The 19826-nt window shown below is 34.5% G+C and overlaps 1 protein-coding gene across 1 annotated transcript in view; it reads left to right on the forward strand.

The window, feature by feature from the left end:
* The first annotated feature begins 9634 nt into the window (after positions 1–9634).
* LOC129263629 (uncharacterized) overlaps positions 9635–19826 on the forward strand; it is a 76849-nt gene continuing 66657 nt past the window's right edge. Inside the window, exons 1-9 of the mRNA XM_054901534.2 lie at positions 9635–9660; positions 11022–11297; positions 12084–12212; positions 13120–13245; positions 14161–14300; positions 14849–15002; positions 16744–16962; positions 17704–18197; positions 19036–19165. Coding sequence (XP_054757509.2) covers positions 11057–11297; positions 12084–12212; positions 13120–13245; positions 14161–14300; positions 14849–15002; positions 16744–16962; positions 17704–18197; positions 19036–19165 — 1633 coding nt within the window. The 5' untranslated portion in view covers positions 9635–9660; positions 11022–11056. The remainder of the gene's footprint in view (positions 9661–11021; positions 11298–12083; positions 12213–13119; positions 13246–14160; positions 14301–14848; positions 15003–16743; positions 16963–17703; positions 18198–19035; positions 19166–19826) is intronic.

Here is a 19826-nt window from a genome sequence, read left to right on the forward strand (position 1 = left end):
AGAGTGAACCATGACCCCTTGACAAATATTTCGTAAAACATCAAAGAGCTTTGCTTCCGAAGAACCGTGTGTATAGCGTATTCTGTATGAACGAATTCAAAAAGATAATGGTATTTGAAAAACTGAGCAATATCGGGACCAGATTTCCGCCGCCTGTCCAACTGAGGAGTCTCTAGGTTGCATGTCATTGCACCGCTCCCGTCTCTTAACATAATTTTTACGCGTTCTTAAAGTCAGATTTTTTTTTAAATGTATAAGAATATGCACAATAAAGTTATTTAATTCTATTATATTTTGGATTCGTCCTGATGGAAATACAAAACAATCCAAATCCAACCCTCATCAGGTAATTTCCTTATGAAATAGAAAGATGCTTATTTTATAAACCAAAATTTGTTATAGAATTTTATCATGATAATTATGGTTCTTGTATTTCTTATGATAAAAACCAATTTGAAATATTTTTTTTTTTTTTTTTGTAATTCATGTTTTATTGATCCTTTTCATCAAAATATACATAACAAAACATACATGATATAATGGATCACATATAAAAGTTCAGATGACGTTGGCATATAAAATAACATGTCTAACATACAGAATAGTATATAATAAAAAAAAAACATATGTTTGTATACAACAACACAAAAAAAAATCAGGCACTTGGCCTATATAAAAAAATAAATAAACATAACAAAAACAGCCTTCTGCTTTATCGCCTCTTTAAAGTATTCAGAATGATAGCCCACTTGCCATCATGTTTTTCTAATTTGCATTTCCTTTGTGCTATGGTATGTTCAACAGTTTCAAATGATAAAAGAAAGTTACAAAAATGGGGGAGAGTAGGTTTTGTTTCGTCACATCGACATCTAAAAATATATTGTTTACCTGACAGGAGCAGAAAGTTCAATATAAATATATATCTGGGAATTTGGGGCTTACAAATACCAAAAAGAACATATCTTTCTGAGAGGAAATCAGGAAGATCTAGTGAAGCAAAAAGTGTACCAACATTATTCCAAAATTGGTTAACAACATGGCAAGAATAAAAAAGATGCACTAGAGTTTCTGGTGATACTTTACAAAATGTACAAAGTGTATCAGTTACCTTGTTAATACGGAATAACCAAACCTTAGTAGGAATCAAATTATTAATAATCTTGAAATGTAAAGCTCGAAGTCTCGTATCTATAGTAGTACGTAGAGGTAGTTTTAAGAGTTCTCTTACTTCTTCTTGTTGAAACCCATAAGTGTCTTTTAAACGTGTAAATATATTCGAAATTGATGGGTTATTTTCATTCATAAAAAATGTGTAAAAAATATACTTTGGTACACCCGTTACTTCTCTAGTGATGCCATCAATAGTTAAAGTTGGAATCAATGAAATGTTGTCGACAATGGGATGAAAGTTTTGAGATAGAAAAAATACTTTCCATTTTGATGGCATAAACTTGTAACAATCAAGAAGCAAAAAGTATTCAACAAATGTTAAGCCTTTATTTTTGGCATCTTTCCATCTTAATGGTCTGCCATACTCATCCAACATATGTGACACTTTAACAAAACCTTTGTTTTTTATCTCTGGCTTATAAAAAGATTTTCCATTTTGTAATATGCATCTATTATTCCATAGCATTTGGTTACATATTTTTATGTTTTTTTGAAATACTGTGCTCCAACTAAGCATGACATCTTTATACCATTCAGGAATTGTCAGGTTTAAAATATTAAGATCATAATTACAATGGAATATAAAGTCACCACCTACATTTTGAAGCAGTGTTAACAGGATAATCTTCCATCCCTTTGAATTGGATGTAAAAACTCTTTGTATCCACTTGACTTTTTGCACTTGTAGAAGAGATTTTAAGCATATCATTTTGAGCCCCCCATCTTCATACTGCTTAACAAGTATCTCCCTTTTGATCCTGTCAGGGCCGTTCCAAATGAACCCAAAAACTAACTTATTAACTTCTTTTATATAATAATCTGGGATTTTTGACAAACTTGCAAGGTAAAGTAATTGCGAAAAGGCAAAGGTTTTGACAATTTGTATTTTGCCTATTAAAGATAAATGACGAGATTTCCATAAATTCAACTGTACTCTAATTTTATCAAGTGTTCTTTGCAATTGTAAAGAAAAAACATTGGGTGAATAAGCTATATCTACCCCAAGAATTGTCAAAGACTTCTCAAACTGGATATTCTCTAGTGAATGTTGATTATCTTTACAGGCTCCTATCCACATTGCCTTTGTTTTGAAAATATTGATAGAGAGTGATGATTCCTTTCGGAAATTCTGAAGTGTATTCAAAAGGTGTCTAAATGAAATATTGTCTGAAAGGAAAACCGTTATGTCGTCTGCATACAGCGACAATTTCAATTCTAAATTGTCCGATATTTTTAAACCATGTATTGTCTTGTTTTCACGAATATTTATGGCAAATGTCTCTATAGCTAAAACAAATAAATAAGGACTCAATGGGTCTCCCTGCCTAACACCTCTTTCAACGGGAAAATAACCCGATGACAGACCCCGATTCATTACCGCGCTTTCTAAATTGGTATATAAAACTTTAATAAAGTTACAAAATCCTTCTCCAAAATTGAATGATCGGAGGACGTTCAACAAAAAAGAATGGTCTAGTGAATCGAATGCCTTTTGGAAATCCAAACTTAATAATATTCCGGGAATATTTTTCAAGTCGGAAAAGAAAAGAGCATCTTTAACTGTCCTGACAGCTTCTCCAATAAATCTGTCCTTTATAAATGCTACCTGATCGGGGTGAATCAAATCAGGCAGAACTTTCTTTAATCTTTCTGCAAGAGCTTTAGAACCAATTTTCAAATCAACATTCACTAGAGTGATGGGTCGGTAATTTTCGATTAACATTTTGTCTTTCCCTTTCTTTGATATGAGTGTAATTAAACCTTGTCTTTGTGAACTAGAAAGTTGACCTTGTTGAAAACTGTAGTTAAGATTATCTACCAAAAGCTGTCCAATTTTACCCCAGAACTTGCGATAGAATTCAACCGTTAGACCGTCGTTTCCCGGTGACTTATTTTTTGACATAAGTAATAGGGATGATGTACATTCCTCTAACGTTAACGGCAAGTCACATTTACTCTTGGAGTCCGAGGATAACTTTGGAATATTTTCTTGTCCTAAGAATAAGGAGTTTTGCCTCGAGTCGACATTAGGCTTTTTATATAATTGTGTATAGAATGATTTTATTTCTGAATTAATATTTTTCATATCTGTAAGTATACAATCGCCTTGCTTAAGTTTAAAAATTGACGATTTATTTTTGTGGCCTTTTTCTAAATTAAGAAAAAATTTAGTATTTTTCTCCCCAAATTCCATCCAATTTGCTTTAGACCTTAATATGATGCCTTGTGTTATATAATCTAAATAAGACTCATATTCTCTTTCAATCTTTTTATATTCCTCAGCATGCCTTTCACCCTCGGAATCCAACAGAAATTGCAACCTTTTTAGCCTGTTTTCCAGTTCTCTTCGCCTTTCTTTCCTTTTCCGTGCCTTTTCAATACTGTATTTACGTGAAAATAGGCGAATATTATACTTGAGAAATTCCCAACCTATTCTCATATCATCAAATTGTGAAATATCTTTAATCCACAGATCTAAATTTTTCGTCATTTCAGAACAAAACACTTCATCCTCGCATAGGGTGTTATTAAATTTCCAATTCATAGCATTACATCTTGTTTCTTCTTGTACTTTAAATTCTAAAATAATAGCCAAATGATCAGAACCCACTCCGGGTATCATATCTACCTTGCTGATATAATCCTGCAGGGTCTCGGAGACAAACCAAATATCTAATCTACTTTGGATTAAAGGCCGCAATTGTTTCCAAGTATATTTACGCGTGATGGGGTTACGTACACGCCATATATCAATGACATCTAAATCACTCTGTAATTTTTTAAGTTGACTGATTACTGCCTGCGAGGTTGTTGGATGACCACCTTGTCTGTCAACATTCATGTTTAAAATCACATTAAAATCGCCCCCAATTAATAGAGGAGTAGTCCCAATATCATCAAAAGAATTTAAGGTACATAATAAATGGTCAAAAAATATTTTTTGTTCACGTTTCTTATCAGCTGTTGGTGCATAAACGTTACAAATTATAAATTCATTGCCGTCTATAATAATTCTTAAAACCAAATATCTACCATTACCTGAAACATGTTTAGAAATGATTTTATAATCTAGTTTTGAATTGATAAGTATCATGACCCCACTACTATGAGGAGATCCGTGACAAAAGAGTACATCACTGCCCCATTCCGAAGACCAACTACTTTCTACGTCTTCTGAACTATATGTTTCTTGTAGGAGAGCAATGTCGATTTCTTTTTCTCGTAACCAACCAAATACCTTTTGCCTCCGAAACCCTGATCTTAGACCTCTCACATTCAAAGACAAAAACTTCATGCTCGTTTCTTTAAAACCCATAGCAAGGTATCATATCTGTAACTTTGATATACATGTACCAATCCACAAACACATACATGTAACCGTGCATCCCACATGTACATGTACTTATGACAGGTGTCAGATGTATTGCTTTGGCTTGCACCTGTAACATATAGAAGCCTAAATATAACTTTCCACTGTTGCAAACACCATTCCTAAGTACCGTTACTATAAAGACTAATGTAAATTTCAAAATTGTACATTGAGCAACTGCCCTAACAGTAGTTGTTTTCCAACACTTGGAATTTGTTTTGCTTTCAGCTGACGCAAGAGAACTATAAAAAGAACATCTTTGGCAAAGGCAAACTATGTACATAGAAACAATATACAAAGAAAATTTAAATGTGTAACACTTGTACACGAACAAATACATTGATAAATGTGAAAAAATTAAGACACGTCTGACTGATCGAATGCTAGACATGAGGAACATGTCAAAGACATGAAACCTTAAAGGAGCTAACAAACCCACCCTTTAACATGTTTACAAAATTCACGAATATTACTGGAGGGAGAAACCACAATGGTCAATGTGGCAGAAAAAAAAATAAAAAATTCTATTCAATGCAGTATATAGGGCAAATAAATATCAGTATAAAAACAACTGATCAAAAGTTGTGTGTTCATTTCCAATGTCAATAGCACTTTGTGTTCAATAAAATAAATGAACTTGAATTTTGTTCTCTGTAATTGTAAACGAAATGAAGATCGAGAATGCAAGACCGCTATTCTTTATGTATTTCCCATTTCTGGGTTCCTTTTTCTCTGTAGAAGAGGACCACTTTCGCTCTAACAACCGTTATTTTAGTAGACAGCTTCTTTTCTTTTCTCAACTTGTATGCAACTTTGGCCAACTCACTGCGTGTTGCCTTCAGTGCTGGAGGCAAGTCTGTTCTCACTGTAAGCCTAGATGTTTCTTGTGTAACAGGTGGGTATCTCCATTCGACTCCTGTGGTGTTTCCAGTCGAAGCATCTGTGGCGACTCTCTTCTTGTAAGCTCGCTCTTCGAACGCAGCTAAGACTCGATTACGTTGTGACATATAGACAAACTTGGCTATGATAGGATGGGGGACACCTTCTTGTGAGTGGCGTTGGGGTAGCCTATGCACATTGATAAGGCAAACGGCCTCCGCTTCCTCTTTGCTCAAACCAAGTAGAGTAAAAACATGGCGAATCACGACATAGACATTTTCTCCTTGCTCCATTTTGACCCCGTAGAATAAGAGATTATTCTTCCTCTGGTATATCTCTGATTCGATGAGCTTTGTACGAAGTTGATCAACCTCCTTCCTTAGGTCGCTTTCAATCTGAGGAAGCTTCTCTTTCTCGATAATATCGACCTTCGATGCATTAAAATCAACTGCTGCTTCTAAGTCATCCACTTTCGTCTTGATCTGATCCAAATTGTGTTGTAAACCATCTAATTTTGCACAGACTCTAACTTCAGATTCCCGTATAGAGCGCATAACATCTGCGAGCGTGAATGCACTCTCCGGTTCACCCGTGCCCTCCGGCGTTGGTGTACTGGTTTGTGCCGTTGACGTTGACGGTGTAGATTGTTTGGTGCGTTGGCCCTCGGACCAACGCACCTCGGACCAACGTTCCGTATGAACCAAATCACTCTGAGAATTAAAAGAGTGAACCATGACCCCTTGACAAATAGAGCTTTGCTTCTGAAGAACCGTGTGTATAGCGTATTCTGTATGAACGAATTCAAAAAGATAATGGTATTTGAAAAACTGAGCAATATCGGGACCAGATTTCCGCCGCCTGTCCAACTGAGGAGTCTCTAGGTTGCATGTCATTGCACCGCTCCCGTCTCTTAACATAATTTTTACGCGTTCTTAAAGTCAGATTTTTTTTTAAATGTATAAGAATATGCACAATAAAGTTATTTAATTCTATTATATTTTGGATTCGTCCTGATGGAAATACAAAACAATCCAAATCCAACCCTCATCAGGTAATTTCCTTATGAAATAGAAAGATGCTTATTTTATAAACCAAAATTTGTTATAGAATTTTATCATGATAATTATGGTTCTTGTATTTCTTATGATAAAAACCAATTTGAAATATTTTTGCTGCATGATGCAGAATCTCCCAAAATGGCAATTTCCTTGTGTGTAAAGATCGATACAAATGTGACGTCATTCGAACTTTGGCAACTTTGGAGGCAGGGTAGATAATCGCCTCACATAATTTACCCTTCAGAGCTGAAACAGACGTGTTGTGTTGCCACTGCTCATTCGGCCAGGTGGAGGCCTATGACTATTGCATGAAAATATGTATTTTCTTCGTATCAATAGAAAGACACGTCGAAGAGTTGAAAAGATATTTCACGCTCTACGAGTTCAACAATATATGCCCTTCTCTCTGTGAACCACACGGTTCGGGCGGTGAGGTATACCACGCCCTACGTAATTACTCCTCGCATGTAGACTATAACAAATCTATAATTTCTATAAGTCACATAAAGTTTTGGGAGATTAAAAAAACTTAAATGCAAAAAAAAAAAAATATCCAGACCAAGAAAAGTTACACAAGTGACATGGTTTAACAACTGATTGGGCACATAAATAACACCTCATTGTAATATTAAGAAACCATTTAATTATAAAGCTCGGTGCTTGTTAACCTGTTAATCTACAAAATTTCATTTATGAGAAACGATGGTTTCTTCTAACATGTCTGGAAGCTATCAAGGACCAACCTGACATGCTGGTTAAACATAAAAAACATATTAGGATATACATGTATATACACGTTATTCTTTTTTCTCGACTGCATGTGAATAGGCCTATATTATTATTTATGTTTTGCTCAGGCCTCCATGAATTCCTGTGCTAAAATTTTTTGTTGATATGTGACACTAGTATACTATTATTTTCGAACATAAACTATTGTATTTTTTTGTTATTTTCTATAGAATCGTACTGTCGTAAAGAAGTCACTGAACAGTTGTGATAATTTGTTTTCAGATTACCCTTCTCATGTCTACGAGGGAACTGGGGCCGATTGCACGAAAGGGTCTTTCCAAGGACCGTCTTTCCGTGTAGTCGCCCATCTTTTATGATGCGCTGTGGGATATTTCTTAAATTTCTGATAAACAAAACAAAAAATAAATCGTTAGGTAGCTTCAAAATAAACACAATTTCACGAGATTCCACATCACTATATATTTTTTTTTAACTTTAACGGACAACTACAGTTTGCAGGCAGGTCTAATTTATTGGAAATGTCGCATCATTAAATCGGCGACACGAACCGGGGACACGAAAGACGGTTCTTGCAAAGACACTTAGCGCAATCGACCCATTGCTACCACAAACATGACAAATCATTTTTTGGGGTACAGTTGTCATTGATTTATATATTTAAAAAAAATGGTGATCATTAGGATCAAAGCTTCAATAAACAATAAAATGTTGGAATACAAATTGAAATTAATCTCCTCTTGCTATTAAATAATCTAGCAAGATTTCATTATCTTGCATGTCGGATCAATTTGTCATCATCAACTATACCCCGGGCAACTACATGTACCCTCTACATCTGCATGAAGACAATGAATTTTTTTTTTATAACGACTGCATGATACTCAAGTCATGTTGGATTAATCATCCACATGTCTTTTTTCTATACATTTGTTTGTGCTTTTTAAATTTTACTATATTTTTATGCATATCATTTCTGGGATGACGCCCTCCGTGAGATACCAATCCATATAGCGCTTCATAAGAAAAACTACATGTACATAGCTTATCATACATGTAGACATTGTCGACTGTCGTCTGGTAATGCCAATGATTTCTGGAAATATACCGCCTACCGGTGATTATTAATTTCTTTAGATCATAGCCGCACTTTATTGTTTGGGCAACGGTTTGGGGAACATTTTGATCCTATATGTCGGTTTTAGGATATATATACATGTACGCCATATTTCTATCAAATTTGTTCAGAATACGCTGCTTAATTGCCTGGCTTGGACTTGGTCCCTGCAGCTGCACGGCTGCAGGTCAGGACTCGGGAGTCAGGACAGGTGCAGGTCTCTTACTCACACTCCACGACAACACTGCGGCGCCGCGCTGCACTCGGATAGCCTAGGCCTAGCCGTTAGCCGTAGATCTAGACCTAACGAATGTTAAAACGAAAAATCAGTCTAACGTTGTCATTATTTCGGTCAGAGGCTGAAGCTTTCGGTCTTGATCTTCCCTTCAAACATTTTTCTCAACCTCGAGAATTAGTTCATCATTCCATCATTTTTCTACTTAAAGAATGTCATGTGTGATGTATTTGATTGATTTATAATATAATAGATTCTAACATTAGGCCTAAAATTCATATTATTTTTCATATTTTGCCTTTTTTTGGGGGGGTTGACCTTTGTATGCGCTATGACATTTCTTGTTTTAACACCTAAGTATCTATTACTAGTATTATCATCATCATCATTATTTTTATCATTAATTTATGGATTTGATTATTTGACTATCTATTCTAGTAAGTTAAAGTAAATGCTGAGTTTCTATATTACATTACAATTACATGTTCATGTGGCTTTATGCCTGACCATATGGGGGGATCCCTCTTTCTCTCAGAAATGTCATTAAAAATGTATTAACATTATAATATTTAGAGCTGGGTAGATCTGCATACTACCTGTATCTGTATATGGAAGTCTTTTTAATATATGAATTAACGGTTCTTTTACATTGCAATGCATCATTCATAGTATTAAATTCTAATACAGCAGTGGCTGTGGTTATTGGAAAAAAGGTGATAAAGAATGCAGTTCTAATTATTTTTTAAATCAATTTAACAACACTTAATCATACAATTTTCTTGTTGAAATGGAAGTAATATATTTTTTTCTGATTTTATGTAATTTTACGATGTGGTTATTTGTGACTGCTATTAAAATAGCAATAATGAGCAAGGTACAAGATGATTTCCAAAAATAGAATTTGGTCCCAAAATGAATTTCAATCAAAATTCAAAGAACCATACTCTTTTCTATTGGGTTTCTCTTGAGTCTGTTTAACTCTGTTACTCATTTCTACATATTATTTGCCTTGACTGTTAATTTTCTTCTTTCTTTTTTGTTTTAAATTTACAGTGTTTCATCCAAAGAGTTCATTCACAAACTGGTAAGTTGTTTGCATGATAATTACAATAAAAAATACAAATTATATGGTTTTGTAGAATTCAAATTCAATCGTTATTGATATATACATGTAGGGAGAAAGTAAAGGTATTGACAGGGGTATTATACCAGATCGTTGCTAGGTTTTTTTTTTATATCATTTTTTCTGATAAATTTGCTACTTTCATGACAAACTTGCATTTTAGACCCTACATTGACTTATCATATTAATTCCCATAAATTATTATTTTCTAGACTGGTAGTTTTAAAATTTTAATCATGAAACAACTACATAATGTTCTACTAATCAATGTAGGGGAATATTATTAAAAGGGAAAGTTCATCCTGACAAAAAAATTATTATAAAAATAGAAAAAATAATAAATATTGTTGAAGGTGTGAGGAAAATACATCATAGAATAAAACAGATATTGGGATTATATATATTATTTTATTTGTGACGTCTTATGCGAGTATCTTCCCTACATATTGTATGGTTAAAAAATCAATGAAATGTCATATTCTCGGAAAATTGAAAATGTTTTTTATTCTACTTTCAGTTTATAAACAGACAAATCATTTCACACCCGGCCCTGAAAGAAATTTAAAAAATGAGTCAAGAACCATTAAAAATGTGAATTTATGCATTTTGTATGACATAAGTTGGCTGCTCGCGTATGACGTCACAGATCAAAAACTTCAATTTCTAATATCTTTTGATGGATTTTCCTCAAACCTTCACCAATATTTTTAAATATTTTTTATGAGGGTGAACTTCCCCTTTACATGTAAGAAGAGCCCCCCCAAAAAATAAAATATGCATATACATGTATAACAATATTAATTGAACATCAACACCCTTAACAACTAAGAAAAGATGGAAGAAATGTATTGGATAGGTTGCAAGCAGATTTTGAGATTATTTTCTCACCAGAAGAGATATTTCAATCATTGGTACAATTGAATCATTGGTATTGTTTTGTGTCGTTTTCATATAATGGCTGAAGCTTTTCAATAGTGCTTCCTGTGGGATAGGAGTTGGACTTGTATTTTGAAACTGTCTTGTTTTTATATTCAGGTATCAAAATGAGCTTCCTTTTCAATCTAAAGATTATTAAGCAATCTCTTTGATATACACGTATTGTAGATGTACATGTAGTAGTGCATCTTTTGTTGATGCTAGTGTAACAAGTACATAGGGTGTCATATCAATGCACTGTTGAACTTTGAGGATAAAGTTTATTCTATGTGTGTTTAACACCAAGTTAGATTTCAATGTCATTTTAAAATAAAAACCTGTGGCTTAGGTTATCATTTATAGTATGAATAGTGGATGATTTCATTACTTCTCTTTTCTACCCACAGATCTAGCAGTCGACAGTGTTCTCATAACAAAATTAATGGGTCTTCCTCTCGTGGAACAACAAGAAAAGACTTTAACAGTGGGTATTATGGTTGGGACTACAAATGTACCAGCAGTCAATGGCATAGAAGTTCCTCATCCTGGCCCTTTCCAATTTAACTACACATTGGCTTCGGGTTCCAATGCTTCAAATGCTGTTGAGCTTGTTCAGATATCGAGTAGATTGCTAACGGCAAGGCCACTGTCACCTGGAGAGCTGTTTCCATATAAAATAGATGGTAATTAGTTTCTAATTTAGACCTCTGGATACCATGTCTTGCTTCTAGGCCCGTTTCGGGTACATGTGTACATGCCCGGTCAAGTCAGTGCACGTGTACTGAATTCCATGACCTGTACACGGTAGCATCTGTATAAACCTTGTGTTGGAGTTGTAAACAAGTCAACAGTTATATAATTGAACACAATTCTATTACCATGCTCACAGCCTCACATTAATTCTAAGTTCTCAGATACTGCAGAAGTTTTAGTCACTAAAATTCCACTTTCATACCCACCCTTGAAGTTCTGTATTTTAGCCAGAAGCCACAGCACTCACATTATTTTAATGAATGAAATCTGTCTTCGGCCGGCCCTGGGCACAGGCAGCATGCACTAAGTTTACTTACGATGCAGTGATGTTATGCTTGATAAAACAATGAGCTACAAGCTTTTTGCCGCACCTTTTCGTAGTAACTACTACTTGATGTATATTTCCCTAAAATGAAACCTATTACTTTATTACACCTCCTGCATGGACTGAAATCATTCCTCCACTCTGTACAAGGAATCTTTCCCTAAAATTGATTGTTGATAATGATATTTACCCTTTATTAACAATTTTAATCTATATGTAGGTTTATGAATGATTGAAGTTTTGAAAATAATCAGAATCTAGTAATCAACAGCATGGTGCACTTGTAACAAAATTAGAATCAATATATTAAAATCATAAGCCTGGTTTATAGAGGAATAATACATTGAGTTGTTTAATTCTCATCCTTTTTGTCTTTGTGTTTTCTTTACAGATTTGAGGGTCTCCCTATCAAATTATGGTTGTGATGAAATCTCTCTGCTCTGTGTGGAAATTATTTCTGAACAGCCGTTGTTGACATTGACTGGATCACCTAAAGGTTGTATTCAGATCACATGTAGAGGTAAGTTGTATTATTATTTTTTATTTATTTATTTTTTTGTGGATAGGCAGATGGGGTCCTTACAGGCAGAAATTAAGTTATTTTTTAGGAACAAGATCCTTTGCAAATTGCAACCCCCTTTTTTTGCTTGTAAAAAACAAACATAACTTTGGTCTCTATCTTGCTCTTGAGCTCAAGAGTTTCTCATTTCAATCATTAGGTGGGAAATAATTTCAGATTGTCCAATCTTTATTGTAGTACAGTATCAGACTATATGGTCTTACAGATACTGTGACGTAATACGTTCAAAATGATGATGTATCAGAATAATAGGTCCCTCACAGGTTTGGTGATATGGTAAGCTGTCTGCATCTACAGGTGAAGAAATAAAATAAGTCCACATATGTTCTACTACACTACACTACTACTAAAAATCGGACGCATCTGAGAATGAATCAACAATGGTACGCCAGGCTTCGCGATCTGACATATGTTCTAAGTCTCCTCCAAAAAGATGGATTTCAGTTTTCTACTATTAGACATTCTATTGATCTTTCACTGACGACTTCTAGTATCCTCAAAGATACGTAATAAGCAGCTCTAAATTAGAAAACAGATGAGAAGGTTCTTTTTTAGGATGAAGCTGATATACTTATCATTTTCCCCCCATCGTCCATAGCATGCCATCACACCATAAAGCTGAGCATAAAACAGAGTTAAAAGTGATGGATGTGATGATTGATGCAGTATTATGTATACATTCTGAAGCTAAACTTCTGAAACTCTGAAATATATCCTCACAGAACATATAGTATGAATAAATCTTACCATGTATTTACTGATGTTGAAAAGCAGAAGGATTTTTGGAAATGCAATGTTGATAGATTTTATGCAAATCCTGAGATGTTTTCTTGTATTTTACGTGTAGGAGTGGTAATAACGTATGTGGATCCAGTAGAACTTCAAACATCAACATTGAATCAAGGAGTACCAAACAACAATGTCAGGTTAACGGTTAGCTTTGAGTCGGACCCAAATTATGCTTCCGTTTCAGGTAATTTGAATGTCTTATTCTTCAAATTGGGAACCGGAGGTTTTTTTTTTACTGTTATTATGTAAGATTTCATAAATAATTTATATTATTTGCCTGGATAGTGTTTTCGTTGCACTGCTAATGGAGGGCTGTAGAATTTGTTTTTTTCTCTAATAATTTCTGAAGCATCGAGCAAAATATACTGATGCAGTGTATATCAGCACATTGTATATTATAAAGACTTTTGACAAATGTTTGTGTGTTAAATATAGTATTTAGGGTTGTGCATCATTGGGCTCAAACATGGTCGGTAAGCCTGAAAGAAATGGATGAGGTATGCTCTTATCTGTATTTCTTAGTTTTTATTAAAGATTACTCTTATTTATCATAATGGATAAATTGGAAAATGATTTTCCATTGACTGTTTGCTTGATGATAAGCAATGCATGTACACATATTTTCAGAAAAATATTATTCCAGATTTACTTGAAATGTTTGTAAGTTCCTTTACTATTTCAAAAATCCAAACGTTTATATTATTATTCAAGTAAAGTTGGAATCCTATGGACTATTTCTTGTAAGTTTAGTAAAAAAAAGTCACTTTAATCATGTATTTTCCTTTGCTTATTTGTAGAGGTCTGTACTAGAAGTCACGAAATGCCACATCTTTGAAGAAATCTTGGTAGTCTTACATGTACCATGATTTTTAATGAATAATTCTTCAACAAACCTGGCAGTGAATAGGTGCAAAGAAACTGATAAGATAAAAATTGATAATTGAATTAATTATACATGTATAGTGTAGTTGTACTTCTACATAAAACCATGTACAATTGAAACAATTGCTTGCATATTTATAAAGTAGATTCATTAGTTAAAGTGTTTCATTTGAGTGGTATTCACTCAGATTGGTGGTTTTTATTTTTATTGTTAAAGGGGAATATCTGTGGGACCCCAATGTGTTTGGGAATGGTAACCAGTTTGGCACTAAAAATCCCAGGGTTGATGGAATGACCACATTGACTGCTGTATCTAACTATGGTATCAACAGTATGGCAACATCTGTATGGCCAGAGGTATGTTCATTAATATTGTTTATCTTGACCATTGGGGAGCTTTTCTGGAATTTTGATGAATTGTCTTCTATCTTCAAATTGGCAACTGTCTGATTTAAAAGAATGATATATTGTAACTTGATTTTCATGCAATTATATCATAATTCACTTATTTTATTTTATTAATTTATTTTCACTTATTGAAAATTGAATATGATTGTAATTGTTATTGGACAGGGCCTATCCATAGATGGGCATGGATATAGTGATCATGTATTGTTAAATATGTTGCCAATCTGAAGAATTGAATGATTAATTACGACTTAATGCTTAAATTTGAGAATGGTACATTATGTAGGTTTGGAAATGGACTCAGGAGTTAAAGTGGATTTTCCTCTTTCTGCTTATGCATGATTTGAAGTACTGCACATTCTGATTGGTCCTTGATCAGTGTTATGAATAGTGTGCATACAACACTGATCTCGATTGGTCATTTAGCAATTGATTGCTAAACCTTTGCATTTATAGCACCCTGCTAATTTACCAATGATATATTTAATATTTTACAGTTGGGAGTCATGATTGATCTCTCCGACTATGGGTGTCCTGAGGCTCGTTTTATCTGTGTGAATCCTCGAAGGAACAGCTCCAGCACAGTGCAGTTTTCATTGAGTTTCATTCCAATGTCTGCCCAGTATGGATGTGCAGAGGTTGAATGCGCTGGTAAGATTATCAGGGTTTGAAGGGAATCACGTAAAAAGTGAGGGAATTGGGGTAAAAGGAGAGATTTTTTTAAAATGTGACAGAAGACAAAGAGGACCAAGGTTCCTTGTGTCATCTTCCCAAACGTGAATGTTCTCTGATGATATTTTGAAAGGTGTACACTTTGAACAATAGTGTGTCGGCTTGGTAGCTACCTGTAATCAGCCAAGAACCAACAGCTCAAACTGTCCAACTTGCATTATGTATGTGCTGCTGATTGCCCAACTAGCATGCCCATAAATTCACTTTATCTGCACACTCATATAGTGAGGTGTCACAAAAAAACTTCTTTTATTGAACGACCTTATTCTTCCTTGGTAGTGGTCATGCATCAGATTTTGAGTAATCTGAAGTTCTTAAAATCACTATGTTTTGTATGAATTCACAAATGACTTGATACTTCATCTTTCCTTCTGTTATGTCTTCAAAGGCTTTGTAATATGTGCTTGAAAGTAATTAAATACATGTATGGCTCATGCAAGATTTCTCTTAAACCCCTGCTTAAACTAGCCCTGGGTGCATGACATGTGATCAGTTTGGAATTCCACTTTGTATGTCATCATCTCACATGATTGGTGATTTTAAGGAGTTATTTTTTTTCTTTGTGAAATAAAAAAATTACTCTGAACTTTTCTGACCTGAAAGGAGTGGTGTGCTTGGCTATTTCAATCTACACACCAGCAATGAAGTAGTAAAAACGAATACTTCTCATGTACATGTAGCTATAGTATAGATCTACACATTTTTCCAAGGAAATATATAAATATAAATACATTTTCAGTGAAAGATGGAATTTATGGTAGACTTTACCTTAGAATGTAATATTTTTTTCATTAATTCTTACTGTACTGCTTTGCAACCCTCGATACTTGTATTCATTATATATCTAGTCATGTGAACAAGATGTATTGTTCTGCTTCCTATGGTTTATACAAGTTTGGAAAGCGTAGGCATTATCTTGATCAGGACACCACAGCAAGACTTGTTCTTGCATTTGTAATGAGCCATATTGATAATTGTAATGGCCTATTGTCTGGTTTGTCCGACGTACAGATCAGTAGACTGCAGCGAATCCAGAATTCTGCTGCAAGGGTTGTCACTAAAACACACTCTCGAGAATCAGTTTCTCCTACACTTAATTGGTAACCAGTGAAATATAGATTGATTTTCAAACTTCTTGTAATTGCTTTTAAATGTCAGCATAAAGTGGCCCCTTCACACATTGTACTTACAACAGCTTCTCAATGAGTATCACCCCGTTAGGCAACTACGTTCAAGTAACAGAAAGATGTTCTTCACCCTAAATTTCATATGGACAAAGAGCATTTCAATATTCAGTCCCTCAACTATGACATCAACTTCGCAATGATACTAAAGAATGTTCTTCTCTTGATCTGTTTAAGTCTCTGTAAATTCTCTGTAAATTCATCTTTTCCAAAGATGAATTTTAATTTTCTTATGATGCATTATCAAATTCCAAATTGTCAAAATTCCATTTCAATATGTATAATGATGTTTTCAGCTTATGTTTAATAATGTATTCAGGTTCAATATATTTTTTTCCTTTTCTTTCTCCCTCTCTTTCTTTCCCATACTACCTTTTAGAGCTATAAGAGACTTAACTGTAATTTGCACTATATTTTCAAAAACATAACTCTATTGAATTGATATTTCCTATACTATTTTCATGATTAATTTGAAGGGGTGGAGTTCATTGGCGGAACCTTGTCTACAAATTCCAAGTTTGCAGAGTTCCGGAGCATGCATGAGATCTCCTTCAGTGGTAGCTTTGAATCAGATCCTAGCAAGGGGGGTGTCCAAGGACACAAGCTGTGGAGGGTGAAAGGTTATGCCTCTAACACTAATGATACCGGTAGCAGCACCACCTCCACTCCCATCTCAGAAGCTACTACTTTAGCAGGTAGGAATTGGAATTGCATGTCACTTAGTAATAATAACCCCTATGTTGTATATTTGGTTGTTAATCTCACAGTATCTTATCTATGCATCAGATGGAACAGGTGATTGTGGTTATTTGTTCTTTGTGACATTGTTCAACATTACTTCTCTTCAATCAATGATTTATTGCTTGCCAAATTCTTCAGTTTTCTCAGTGTTATCTGGACTTAACACTCTGTCCAGCCGTACTTGTACAACAAGTTGACATGAACTACCAGGGCTTATTACAATCAAAGGCCATTAACTAGAAGGAAAACAATTATTTTGAGTATTTTTCTTTATTGGTAGGTGAAAGTTGAATTAAAGCTAGATTTTCTTCAAAATGTGAAGGTGATAATGATTTCTTTTGGTATTATCTCAAAAACTGAGTTGCATCCTTCTGTTGGCCAAGCATCTATTATGTATGATATTTTCAGGCTTTTTGTTCAGACATTCATACATTCATTACTGGATCCTTTCTTAATACATGTATCTGCACCCTATTAATCATACTTTATGCATAGATCGAATGTGTATAAACCTGGTTTCAAACCACATATTATTCAAAATCAACTTTACCAGTTCATGAGATATGACAGACATACAAGTCTTTACCTAGCGTTAAGTAGTAAACAAGGATGCAACGTCCAAAACATACAGTATATTGGTAACAGAATTGCAATGACCATTTTAACCCCCCCCCCCATGTATTTATACTCAACAGATAATGTCATCGATCAGGACCTGTCACCTGGAGCCTCCCTGAGTTGGGTTGGAACAACCTTTGTCATATTAGATCTATCCACAGTCAGCTGTAGCTCTCTCGTCTACTTCTGCATCTTGGCTGAAAGGAACCCCGACTCTCAGAGAAAAGATCTATCACCTCTTAATTTCGATGTTAACTCGTACATCGTTTGTGAGCAGATAGAGTGTGTGGGGCTTGAGATCGACACACTGACACTTACCCACAACGCAGATCAAGGTGACCCTCTGCGGGAGTTGGTAACCGGCAACCAGGACTTCTACTTGGACCTGACCATTGATCCTCTTTCGACCAGCGGCGGTGTGTCGGGTAACTGGACATTTGATGTCTACTTCAGTGACATGCAAGACTGTTCGAGTACGCCTACCAGTCTTCCGACCATTACTGTTGTTCCCTCAATGAAACAAATCTACCAAGACGTGGATGGACAATTGGTCACAATTGAAGGGATTCAAGTAAGTGTCTTGTACCTGATCAATCACGATACATTCATGCAGGAATAAGGTTTGTTGCTTACAGCTTCATGGAAGGAATACCCCCTCCCCCTCATGATAATCAATATTAATGAATTAATATAGAAAGGAAGGAATAAATTGATAAAATGAATAAATAAATAAATGAACAAGATATGAAAAAATGAATGCAAAAAAATTGAATAAAAAATGAAATAGGACATAAATACAATAATAAATGAATAGATAAATGAATGAATGAAATACATGTAATACATCCAAATTATTGTACCATAAAAACTTTTTTCTTGAAATTCTAAAATCATTAGATTTATGTCTATGTACATACACAATATAATTAAGTATCTCAATTTTTATTAATGCAAAATGTATAGATTTTCTGGTGACACTCATGTGCCTTACAGAAAATTTATTCAACACTATTTAAGTGGTCTAGGGCTGCTTTTATTCATATTCACAACCTTGGAGCATGGTTTAAAACTTCTGTTCAAATCATGGCTGCATTCAAGCTACAATGTAGTTTGCTTGGTTGTATACATAAAAAGTCTTTCACAAAGAACAAAGAATGTGCATTTTAAAAGGATTTGCAGGATAAGCCTTTAAACAAAGAACTACTTTTATGAACAAAAATAGCTGAAATCTGGCTGCAATGACCATCTATGTGTTTTAATATTTATTACTCTAGTTAAAAAAAAAAACATGTAATGTACCATACATGGTATCTGTAATTTATTTATCATGCAGGCACTATTATTGTTATGTTGCTACAATTGTTTGTTCTTATGAACAAATCATATTGATTTGGTCTATTTCTTCTCAGGTGAAGGTTGATCTGTCAAGGTTTGCATGTTCAAGCGCTCCGTACATGTGCTTAAATTTAACCAGTGCTTCATCTATGTCTCAAGCTATCACGGGCGAAACTACTGCTAGTTTACGTTATAATTGTAAAGGTAAGCCTTTAGGAAAATTTCTATGGCCATATTCTGAACTTTGGTTCAACTTAAGGCTGTTCAAGAGTTATTGTTGAGTGCATCATGATATCTGCTCCTATTTTATGCTATGCATATTGACGTCAAAATGAATGAACAGGTGATTAATTAGCTGCAGGGATCAGGAGATATTTGCATGCTAACTGTAGGGCCCGTTGCAGAAAGAGTTGCAATCGATCGCAACTCTAAAAATCATTTGCAACTTGATTTTCAACCAATCAACAGCGTGCATTTGGGACTTGCGATTGATTTTTTGGCTTGAGTTTGAACACAAATCTTTCTGCAACGGGGCCCTGTCTTACAATTGATCCAATCAATCCTAGCTCCATTGAAATCCATCAGTGTCATAATTTTTTCTACAGGAAATTTGCAAAATGTACTTTGTAAACAAAGGAGATCACACCAAATTGTCAAGAAATCAATGAATTTATGGATATACATTCATATCTAGAATTTTTTTAACAAACATGTATTTTATATGTTGACTTTGCCGGCTTTCCATACATGTAGTTGCGATTGATCCGATCAATTGCAACTCTTTGTAAGACAGGCCCTGAAGTACTCTTCTGTCATGCCAATTAGCCAATCCATGAACCCTCTTTTTAAAAGCCTCCACAACTTC

Source organism: Lytechinus pictus, chromosome 1, assembly GCF_037042905.1.
Source record: "Lytechinus pictus isolate F3 Inbred chromosome 1, Lp3.0, whole genome shotgun sequence".
Taxonomy (NCBI): Eukaryota; Metazoa; Echinodermata; class Echinoidea; order Temnopleuroida; family Toxopneustidae; genus Lytechinus; species Lytechinus pictus.